The 12254-nt window shown below is 42.5% G+C and overlaps 1 protein-coding gene across 1 annotated transcript in view; it reads left to right on the forward strand.

Moving 5' to 3' along the window:
• The window catches only part of LOC111272415 (A disintegrin and metalloproteinase with thrombospondin motifs 12), a 57248-nt gene extending 46912 nt beyond the window's left edge, over positions 1 to 10336 (forward strand). The window contains exons 16-17 of the mRNA XM_022853855.2: positions 7482 to 7600; positions 8080 to 10336. Coding sequence (XP_022709590.2) covers positions 7482 to 7600; positions 8080 to 8225 — 265 coding nt within the window. The 3' untranslated portion in view covers positions 8226 to 10336. The remainder of the gene's footprint in view (positions 1 to 7481; positions 7601 to 8079) is intronic.
• Positions 10337 to 12254: the final 1918 nt, after the last annotated feature.

The following is a 12254-nucleotide window of genomic DNA, read 5'->3' on the forward strand; positions in this document are numbered from 1 at the left end:
GCAACACAGGGGGGAAGAAAGCGAGATAGCATGATCATAATATCACTGTGTTTTCCTTTTTATCCCTGTCGAGCGAATCCAAGCACTCTCTCCCGAGCTAGCGCTGACCTCTATTAGACTATAACGCTATTTCCGTACCATCTTGTCCTTTTCGTTTTTGACATGGTTTTCTTCCACCTGAACTTTTGCCAATTCTCTCCTGCGCACATGCCCATCTCTTACGACGAGCTAAAGCAATCAGGGTGTGGTGCTCATCGTCTGCCCTTGCTTAGCTTTAGCTTAGTTCCCTACCCTGCGAAAGAAAGAAGAGCCAAATTAATATCGCATTACAGCGACAGTTGCGGTGGACTATGATCAACGGTAGGGCGGCGCTTCCAAACCTGTACAAAACACACCGTAGCATCAACTCTATGTTGGCCTGTTCCAACTTCCCCGACATCAGCAGCACGCTGCCCGCACCCCCTAAGCATCTCCGTTTGTCTTATTTCCCTTTTCCAAATCCCATTTTGCATTTCGTATGCTCTTCCAGCCGCCTCGTTTTTCTTTCTGCCCGTCTTCCTTTAAAGGTTGCTGACCGAGCTATCCCACCACATTACCCGTAGTAACAAAGGCTCCTTCCCTTATTTGCAAGCGACGCCTGCTTCACAGCCCATTTTGAGGACGTGCGCGAGGTCATATTCCGCAGCTATTATCTCGTGTGGTACCGTCGTAGTATCGTCTCTGTCGTCCGAGCGTAGTTTGGGTCTTCTGTACCCGAAGACGCAGACCATCATCCAACCCTACTGCGTTGCTGTCTGCTTAAGTAGAGAGGCAAAGGGATGATTTGGGGACAAACTGGGTAAACGGCAAGCTTACAACGGACAAGAAGAATTCAGCTGAAGCAGTGACCAGGATGGCAATAGGCAGCACAGTGCCTGACTGGCCTGACAGCAGTCGCTATGTCACACAACGGAAGTGTGAAAAGTCTGAGGATAAAACTCATTTTAAACTCTTCCTTCTCCTCTTTATCGCTGTAGCGCCCCCAGAAATCAACCTCCTCCTTGTTTTCACACGAGACCCAAGCGCGGTAAGAATATAGAAAGCGCGCTCAACCTGGCCCAAACAAATGCGTCAGGGTCTGGTGCGGTTCAGTATTCTCATCGTTAGGGTGCTTTGAGACGAAAAACGAGACAATGAGTGAAGCTGGATATACCTCTTCTCATAACTTACTTTGACGTCGCGGCTCATTCGCTCCTGGTTTCGAGAGTTAAGACACCAGAACGTTCGATGCTGAAAAGACGGAAGATCTGAATAGTTTGCCGGGCCAGCCCTGATGAGGGTTTAATCGTGGGGGCGTCTCTGACTTGAGCCAGACGAGTGACACCAGTGCCAGCCAATAATGCGCGGATCAGCCAGGAGGTAGAGATTAGAGAAGAGCGTATAGACAGACACCCGGCTGCTTCTAAAACTGCGAAAGTAATAATGCAGTGAGACTGCCAGTGGAATGAATCCTGCTCTAATATCAATCATTTTCGTCATCACCTTTACCCTGATGATGGAAGGCGTCATGACGTGGTCTTGTCATAGACTGCCATGTCATGCCGGTACTAAGAAGGGCCATGGAGAGGGTAAGGAAAAATCGAAGAACGTGAACTGGAGTTACGCAGTATTATACAGATAGCACTGATTGTTACCTTTGACTATTAATATGCAGCAGAACGAAATGTTGAATAATATTATGTGAAGTAAATAAAAGATATATTGTGAGTTTCTATGAGAAAAAAGACAAGAACATAAAAAAACTGGAGAACACTTTAGAAGTAATGGTAATTCAAGCAATGACCGTAGTAGTGTTACCCTCAGTTGTCTTCTCCTGTCCCTACGGCAACGTAATGCGTAATGTATTTCACTGCTAAACTTAGGAACACGTTGTGGTCTAGACCCGGGTCCGGGAACAGATACATTTTGTTTAGAACTGGGAAGCCAGCCGTCTGAAGCAAACGTGAATAACGAAAAACAGAAAAAAAAAAGGTCTCTTTCGTTTTATTACCGTTCTATTGCACGTTAGAATTTTTCCAAGTTTTTATTAATATCTATTGTCTGTATGATATTTGCTGCTACCTTATTTAGTGCCTATTATGCCCATATTAAGACACTGTGAAAATTCTAACATAAAAAATTGAACATAAAAAAACACGTTCATTTTGTGTTCGAATCAATCGGTTTCCGTTTCAGAAGCGCCTCGATGGTTTGCTAGGTTCTCTTGTAACTTAAATAAATAAATTGGGTATGGAAGGTGTACCATCACCAATAACATTCTATAGGCTCTATATATAAAAATATCAAATTGTACTGTCCCGCAAAGAAACTGTTAATAAATATCGTTTTTTACAGTCGGAGTTCGTAAATAACGCGAGCAAAACAATACGATTTCATCTGTAGTTAAATTTACTGTAATATGTTTGAAGGACTTCTATATACCCAAAGCGATGAGGTGATTCCTTCTATGTAAACTTATCCACAGTGTGTTTCTCAAATTTACCATGTTTTTATGTTAAAGGTCCACATGCCATTCTAAGATTGACGATTGACCCTAGGCAATATCTGGCTTGCCTAGCGACTTTCAGTATTTTGGAGCTCAGCACTGGTCATTCCGCATTAGAGCATGACGTTAGCTTTACAATTCTGAAGAAGCTAAACTCTAAGCAGATCATAACAAAGCACAGGGAAGAGGCAACTTTAAATGCTAATTCTATTATGTCATATTTTCAGAGTCAGCGGTTCATCAATTGTGATCCAATTAGTGTACTTTATAGCAATATATATATATGTATATTAGATTAGAGCGTCCTCGGCTAGTTTGATGTTGACAGTCTTGTAGAATACAGATACATATATATGTTAATGAGTCCGCTAGCGATACTGCTACACAACCTATGTGATTAGGGAAGTGTGAGCTTTTTCTTTTTTTTTTTTTTTTTCTTTTTATATATCTACAGTGAGCAACACTCTACTAATTAAGATGCGTTTTCATAGAGTGCACCTAAACCAGCATCTAAATTTTTCGCTATTACAACTAAATTTTTTAACCCTGCATATATTGCCAGCCGTTCAGAAGATCCTACTATCTGGCGCTGCTCGCCAGCTCTGCCAACCTAGTTTAAATCAACAGTACTTACGTTGGCAGTCTCAGAGCAATAGTTCCGCCAGTGTTATAGAAGGCTCATGCAAATTGGATTTCAGTGTGTGGTGATTTTCTTATTCACGCCTATTTGACCTTCCGTAGTTGCTCTTCCGGCTTGGCTTGACACGATTTCTATCAGACCGCTCAAGCTACGCTTTCCGTTGCGTACGTTGGAGCGTTTGAGATAGCCATTACCCCGGCTCCATTTGCCTCTTCTGCCCCTCGCGCAGGAGCACGAACACAAAGCGGAAATGTGACTGCTGTTTTTGCGTTTTATAACAGTAGAGAGAGTCCATAGTGTACCCGGCGGTCTATTAGCATGGTTTCGAGGCTTTTCTTACTGCCAGCTTCAGCCAGACTGTTACTGATGCAGCTAACTGTTATTGCTTACGATGTCACTGTAAATACAGAACACGAGGGCTTTCTGTGACTGCGTGATGATTGCTCGAAAAAGAGTTTCATCTGGGAGAGACCGGATGACCGCCAGTTGCTAGCTTACTCTATGCATACTTTGTGTCTGCTTTGCCCCTTCTGATAACGGCACTGATCGATCCGCAAACTTCGCCAAGGGAGAACCCTTCTACATCAACCTGTTCGGTCACTTTGGAGCTCCCTATTTTTTCGCTTTTTTTTTCCTTTCCTGCCTTCATAAAATCGTACATGATACGTGCAAGCGTCGCCAGACTCACTGCTCTATCAGTCATGTCTATGGGGTGCTACTGGACAGTCAGTCTGCATGCTCCCAATAGTATAATGATTCTTGCAGTCATTACTTCCGTTATCTATCTCTGGACGGAACAGTCTACATACACGTCTGCAGTAGTCGTTTGAATGCCCCACGTAGTAAAGGCAACGCACTGTTAACCAGCAAGCACTGGTACAAGCGTTTTGCGGGCGTACTCATCATTATTGCGTACAGCTATGGGACGGTAACCAGGCATTTTTGCTGGAAAGGGCTGCTCAGAGTCCACAACTTCCGAAATCTTGAAGTTCACTGACTCAGTCTGCATATGAGCATACGTATGCGTTGAAAACAAGGCTGTTCGTATATTGCAATACTTTCAAGCTACTGGCTAAAGGCAATACCTCCAAGGTGGTCTGCTTTTCTCCGATTTTCTATCGTATAGCTGAGTGCGCACAAACCTAGATGGAAGTGCACATGATTATACCTTCACGCTTGTACATACTGAACCAGGCAGACTGCCGAGTTTAATAAGCCTGTTTCCTTTTCTAACTTGCCTGCCGCTTTTCCTATAGCTACATGGGGCCATAACGTGCACTGGCGAAATAATAGATCGCGCGTAAATTCCACAGTTTTGTACCCAGAACTATTGCGTATATAGTTGTTATTACGCTATTGCGTCAGGCTGCTGGGAGAACCTTCAGTTGTTTTAGTGAGCCATTGGTGAAGACGAGACTCAGGAAAATGAACGAAGATCAGCTCACACAGCGAGTATGCGTTCGAGCTAAGCTAGAAGTAACTGGCACAGGTTGTCAAAGGTCCGAAAGTAGCCTTTATGTTCATTCACAGCCCTGCAACCGCCTTAACAGATGGATTTCCTTGGGGTCCGGTGGAAGCAATAGTTGTTCCCTTACTTCCCTAAAACGAAGTTTTTATAACTGGCGCTTTTTTTTCGCCACCCATATATAATAGTCAGTTAAAACGTAAACAATATTCATTACGTTTATAGACTGTCTAGCTTAGATAAAAAAAAAAAAAAACACTTGTACCTAATTTCAATCTTTCTGCGTTTCATACAGTTGTATGCGGTTCTTTTCTGTTTTGAAATATCAGCATACGTAAGGACGTCTATTCCTTCGTGCGATGCGTTTGACAGCCTTGCGTATTGTTTCCTTCCGTTTTAAGGAGCCGATATGCTCGTATGAGATGGAGGTTAAGGTTCTGTGAATACGCTCATGGGAGGTTAATATGAACCTAGAACAGGGCGTTAGGTACTGAAGCCATTCTTTAATATGAACTAAACTTCAGGCCACGTTTGGCCAGGCATACCTGGCTCCCTCGACAGCAGCAAGGGACAGCCGTGCGAAAATTTTTTTGCATGTATACTCCGGCATTGCTTTAGTCTTATTCGTAGATTGGACATTGGTTAACAAAAACTATCGAAAGAGGTATCCTTTTTTCCAGTCCAATCGACAATCCGAAAGCGAAAAGTCAGCAACAAGCAGAAAATAGGAAAGCCAGGCAAAAACGCAGTGGGTAGAGACAGCACGACGCACCTCAAAGACGCTACCACAGGCTTATCGAAGTACTTTGGCGGGCCTCATCAGTCAAATCTGATCGACTGTGGCGTATGGTGTACGACACATTATGCAAGGGCGGTGCAATGAGGTTTTGCAAGCTCGGGAAGACAGCGACAGCCGTATTTTAATGAACGGATTAACAATGGCGGCGATGGCTACAACGATAACGCGAGCCAAGCCTCAATTCTATCGAGCCAATATGTATTGTACTACCAATACCGAAGCTATTGCGGCCAAGGAATAACAAAAGGATCCAACGACTGTTTAATCTTTAACACACGCTCCAAGGGACCGACTTGCATTCATACATCTGTTGCCCCTGACTCTCGCGTGGGCAAATGTATAGCATAATGAACAGAATTAACCGGAAAATTATTATTTAAAATGACGATGATAACAAGAAACAAATACGAAATAACCAGGCCACTTTGAGCAGCGAGTATCCAGCTTACGAACTTTGGAAGATTTAGAAGGCGTTGTTAAACGAGTCGAAATACGTTTGTTCTTTTATGGATTGCTTTGCTGAATCGAACATTAGACTACTCAGCATTTACAGGCAAGCTCGTTGTTTGGCTCGAGCAGTAAAGCCCGGTAACAAGATAGACAATGAAAAAAGCGACTAATGATGTCCTCTCCCTAAAATCCTATGCAGTATACATATATGCGTTGAAACGAAGTTAAAAGTGCCACATAATAACATCTCGATTGTGTAAACATGTCGCGGTCATTATAATTAATGAACAATTTAGCGTAGATAAGACGGAAGGGCTGAGCTCTGTAGAAGTGCGACGCCCCCTCACTTGGTCAGGGGCATCCATCGTGGTCGCCGCATTCACTGACGATTACCTCAGGCATGGGCGCATCAGTGCGGTGCCAACACAGCATATCTCGTGTTATACCCTTTACTTTAGGCTATGTGGCCTTTTCGACGCGAGCGTGGCCTGCTCGGTTTAAACGTGGCCAGTGTAAGCCTAGACAGCAACTATGAGTCTCATCACTTAACCGCCCCGTTGAGCGGGCGGATGGACGGCTCGACTTCTCGCATCCGTTCCCGCGTCGGAACAACTGATGTCACGCAGTTTGAGTCGGATGGTTCTTCTCATATGTCGATGATGGTGAATGTCGCGGATGGTTAATCAAAGATGCGTACCCAACGAGTAATGTCTCTTCACGGGCTGTCTACCACCATGACCAAATATACGTGTACATGTTTTCTACGGAAGGCTAAGCACTTAGCACACAAACAAGATTCGATGTTCACCTCGCTTGCCGTCCGTCTCCCAAGAGACGGGACGCGACACCAGTATTAGAGCCAGCCGTCACCAGAAAATACTATAGAATCGCCTGATGACGCCGTGCGGTATGTGATTGCAATCCGCCCGCATACCCCGCCGCTACCCCTTCTGCTAAAATTTCATGGGTTTATCGCTGCAAATCAAACGTACACCATTCCATCAGTTAGCTCGTCGGTCCGTCTATCTTTCCAACAATTACTGCCCACCCGAATACGCAAAGAGCACACAAATTCGACGAGTTGTTCGATGCAGTTGACTGAGCCCTGAACCCCGAATATCCGACATTTAAATTACGCCCTTGTGTAAGTGACCCTAGATCCCAGAAGCACATGCAGAGGAACGGGAGAGAGGAACAGAATAGGAATGTCCCAGCTGACACGTCCACTTGATCGTTAGTCTTGAATGTGTAGCGTGTCGGGAACGGTCCGACACGCTACCGGTTTACTTGACTGGCGTAGCTGCCGTCTGCGATGAGTCAGCACGTTATGTGCACTAATATATGGGTAGCTCATAGGATACGTTCGTAGAACACGCATCAATGCCAAATGCGCCGACTCTGGTATTTTTGCTTATCGGGATCGACAGACAAGCTTAGTTAATATTGATGGCTAGAAGTGTTGAAACGAGTGAGGTAGTGAAGTATTAGTGAGGCAGTAATGTCATGACGTTTGTATATGTATGTGGTGTGTGTGTGTGTGTGTGTGTGTGTGTGTGTGTGTGTGTGTGTGTGTGTGTGTGTGTGTCTATTTACGTGATTACAGATCAGTGCAGTGCGTTAATCATGCCGACAACACGCCGGCGGAAAGCTGCAGCCTCGCCGATAAACCTGCACAAGAACAGATTTGTGAGGGAGCACCGTGCACGACCGAAAGCGAAGCAGGTTAGTGGGACATGGATATAGCTCCACGCGTCGCACGATTATATAGACGACAAATAATATACAGATATATATATGTAGATCTCTATTGCCAACAGCTGTCCTAATTACTAGTTGCTAATGGCACTCTAAAGCGGTACGCGTATACGGACTCTTATAGTAAAAAAAAAAACACTTTCTTTGTTAAGTTGTTTTTACAGCTATAAACTATAAAAACATATTTATACCAAAAAATAGATAGTAAGGACTGAAGAAAATATTTATACATTTTTTAACAGAATGAAATTGAAATAAATTAAAAAATATTTTTTCTGTTTATATATATATATATATATATTCTATTTTCTGTCAAGATTGGTTAAACTTACAGCATGGCAAAAAGGTTCTTGTTCATTGTTTCTAACCAGCAAGGATCTACATGAGCTAGAGAAATACTTAGACAATAAGCTAATTATGGATCGATTTCATTGATTCTGTTACAGCGGAGTTTCGCGTGTGCGTCGATGAACTGACGTACCAAGAATGCCAGAACTTCAAGCATCTCTGCGATACGAAGGCGACGCCCTACTTCCGTCTGAAGTGCTGTCACACATGCTCGCTTTACTTGAATCGAACTTTCAACGAGTGATCAGACTGGTTGGCGTCAAGAAGGAAGGCAACAGCAAACTGAGGAGGTCACGTTTTAAGGTTGAAGGCTAGGTTACGGAGAGAGAGCTCTGGTTCACAGTTCGTCACCGCTTCTGTTTGCTCTGGCAGCTACGTTTGTAGATTGACAGTGAAACTTAAAACGACGACGGCAATGAGCAGAAACGGGAGTAGACCAAAGTGATCGCAGAAGACTGGCCATACTCTCGGATCTGGCTGCATGGATCTTTCATTATGGACGAGCAGTGAGGAGATCGCTGGGCCCGAGCCGGAACTCGGACGGCTGATGGCTTGAAGTGGAACGCACGCGACTCGACAACACTATATGACAGTATAGCAGATAATATCTTATTACGCCGCAATCAGAAGGAACGTGAACTTTAGGTTGTCACAGTCTCCGGATAGCACAGCATATAAAAAGAGACCAATGCCCGCGATCATGCGATCGACGTGTTATAAAACTGTATAAATAGAAACCTAAAGGATTTGTTGTACTCATCAATGCGAGGAACAGGAATAAAGGATTAGAGACGCAGAGAGAAAGTATCGTGTGGAATACAATACATATGATATATATATAAAAGCAGAACGTGAAATTGGCCTAATACGTTAGTTGTGACACCACCAGCGGCAACTCGTTAAACGGATGTCTGTTTTGAGAACGCGTCGCAAAAAAATGATATTTCTTGTAGAAGAAAACAAGTGAGTAGTAGCGGAATGAATATGACATTGTACTATAGTAGTTTAGCTAGCAATCGTAATGATAATAATTACAATAATGATTCATTTATCTACAACTACCGCTAAAATTAACTTCAGCTAGCGCCATTAAGGTGTGGTCCTCGGCTTCATCACATTAGCTCTACTACGGTGGAATGTTCACAACCTTTTTACTTTTTCGTCCGGAAGTATTTAGCTTATGCGACGACTTTTGACGCAGGAAAAGTTCAGTCGGAACAAAGCCGATGTAGCCGAGACATCTCCAGTGAAACCTGATGGTTAAAATCATCTCAGATCAACGTTGATTTCCAGTGCCCAAGTTGATACCGATAATCGTGGGCTTTGATCAATCGTCTTGCAGCCTATTTTGGTTTGGGTTCCCGTATGATTCTAGGTTGTGGATTCCGATCCTATACATAATATAAATAAAGCTATTAACACAATGAGAAAACGAGAGACCGAACGGTGAAAACAATAGCGAGAACTGTTGAAAAAACCGACAGTGATACAAGCTGCAAACGACCCACTCGGGGCTTCTTTTTATGACGACACGTTATGGCGGAAGCTTCAATATCTAAACACACGAACACATGAAAAAATCATATTCGTCTAAATAAAACAACAAAAAAGTATATATATATATATATATATATATATATATATATATATATATACATTTTAAAATGAGAGTTGTTACCGAACCATTTTACGAAAGCAGCCTGCGAAAAAAATATGTCCTCGTCGGCAGTGGGAACAACAATTGCCAATAAATGTTTAAGGCAGGAAAGTTGCCTGATGGCTACTCTTGGGCAATTTCGTTATAATATATGGCTAGATATTCAGTTTGAGAAAACTAGGTTCCGATATAAGTAACGGGGTAGGTACGGTAAGCGCGAAAGAAGCCTGACGAAAAACCTGTTTGCGTGTGAATGAAAACGAAATAGAGAAAAGGTTAGTTACATAGGAAAGGATGAATGCTAGTGGGTGGCCAGTGAGAGACTGAACATAAACAGGGAACCAGTATGCGTGACGAGAGTATATGCGAATGAAGACTAGAAACAAGCATTGAATAGAGCAGGTGAATCACAATGTCTACCGTACCACAATGATGATTTAATACGCGCATTAACGATATGAGTAATACAAACAATGATAATGATAATAATAATAATAATAGCATCTATCGGGTTTCCGAGTTCAGAAGAAATGCACGAAACGCCGACGGACACTTCGCCTTAACGATAGCCATTGCTGCTAGCACTACATATTGCTACACCAGTCACACATGTCTAACATCCTTGATAACATCAACGTAACACCGGCGTCAAACAGTTGTCGTCAGCCACTTGCCACTCGCATCGAAAGCAGACAAAATCATAGGGAAGATATGAAGAAGGACAAATGCAGCAGTCAGTTACGGAGCAAATTATTCGAAGAAGCTTTGACTTCATACCGTGAATCGAGACATGTGCCATCTATGGCTATAGAAATTGATTGAGCTGCTAAGTTAGATATTGGGATAAGGGCACAATCGAAACGAAAGCGGCAAAGGATGGAACAATCGATTCGCTGGCTCATATTGGCGCGGCTTCTGATAAATTCAACTGAAACTGATGTTTGAGGGTTGGATGGTCTGACTAATGGAGAACAGGAAGATAAGGTAGGAACAGACGCGGGACGAACATATCTCATGCACCGTCGTTAAGACAAAAGTGACCACGGTTACTTGGCCGGCACCCACTTTTTTGCCGAGACTGAGGCGTCTACTTCTTAAATTACATTTCTATATTATGTAATAGTTTCAACGGCACACTGTCCCATTCGATGGGCCTGCGGCTCGCGATGTATCTGCAGTAAAGAATTTTGAGTAGCAAACTGAATGATTGATTGAGTTGAACATTGCACGTGAAATACGTTCATTGCAACGACTGAAGAGCTAAAGAGTTAGTTCTGGTTAAAAAAAAAAACAAACAAAGAGAAAAAACGCATAGAAATAACACTTGAACACCTTTGGAAATATTAAGTGCTTGAAATCGTCAGAGGTTGTACCACTATATGCAGCCGCGACATAATTTTCGTCAAAGGATGGGTAAATTATCGATCGTATGGGATAATCTTCAACTCAATTTTATTCGGCACACTTACAAGACGACGCAGAAAAAGAAAAGCAAGCCAGCCAAAAACGCCAGAAGGTCACAGTTAACGGGCACAAGTAAATATTCTTTGGATAAAAAAGAAAAGTAAATAAAATATCGGATAGTATCGAGAGAGGCAGCCAAGCACACCCCACTAACAACACAGCAAAATCACCGGTAACAACACGAAGAGCAATGCGATTGTAATAATTTAAATAATATTACTGAGACGGAGATTACTCTAACGATAATGAGAAAAAATAGTAAAATAACTATGTCTTTTATTGTTGACAATAAAAAAAATATGTGTTTTCATTATTTAGCCACTCGGAAGGTAAGGAACTGGATACTGAAAATTTAACCACATCTAGACCAATGCGGCCTATCTATAGGTCACCACCTTCGTAGAAGTAAAGAAGGGCGTTTATTAATAGGAAGCTAAACATGAAAACCTCCTGATCTTCATTAATGAGCCCAATATCTCATTTCGGGGGTAGCTACTAGGACATCTACGTATTCAACACCACGAAAAAAAAAAACGAAAAGCAACCCTATAGTTTCGAGAAGAGAAAACGGCATAATAAGATATGATATGTTACATGCAATATAAACAGTTCCAGCGATAGAAGTAAACTCTGGAAGTTTTCTACCTTCCAGAATGAATGTCATAAGGGAATATTTGGGAAAGCCTGTAGCTCTGTACACTTCTGTGTAACTTCCACGGATCTCATCACTAGTAGTACTCTTTTCGACGTTGAGCCAAAAATTAAATACGCACGTATATACAAAAGCGTTTTGTATAAATGACACGACCTAGTTCTATCTTCAAATTATATTACCGGGCCATAAGGAACGAATCATCTTATTAACCACACTGAAAGTGAGATTATTATACTTTCTAGTCGTAGGCAGCTATAGCATAACCGTCGTTATGACCAATATTGAGCTGCTCTTTCAAATGTCTTCTATATGCTATGATGAAAAAGTCATTATTTATAACCAAGCAATACACTGGCATAATTCAATATCAAGTTACAATTATCTATTGCCTCTTACTAAGCAAGAACTAAGGTGCCATTCAAGAGCTCAGGTAGACAGAAGGACTCGACGTTTGTTACCTTAAAAATGTCTTTGGTCCTGGCTTCTTTCGATTCAAT

This window comes from Varroa jacobsoni, unplaced genomic scaffold, assembly GCF_002532875.2.
Source record: "Varroa jacobsoni isolate VJ856 unplaced genomic scaffold, vjacob_1.0 contig02186, whole genome shotgun sequence".
Taxonomy (NCBI): Eukaryota; Metazoa; Arthropoda; class Arachnida; order Mesostigmata; family Varroidae; genus Varroa; species Varroa jacobsoni.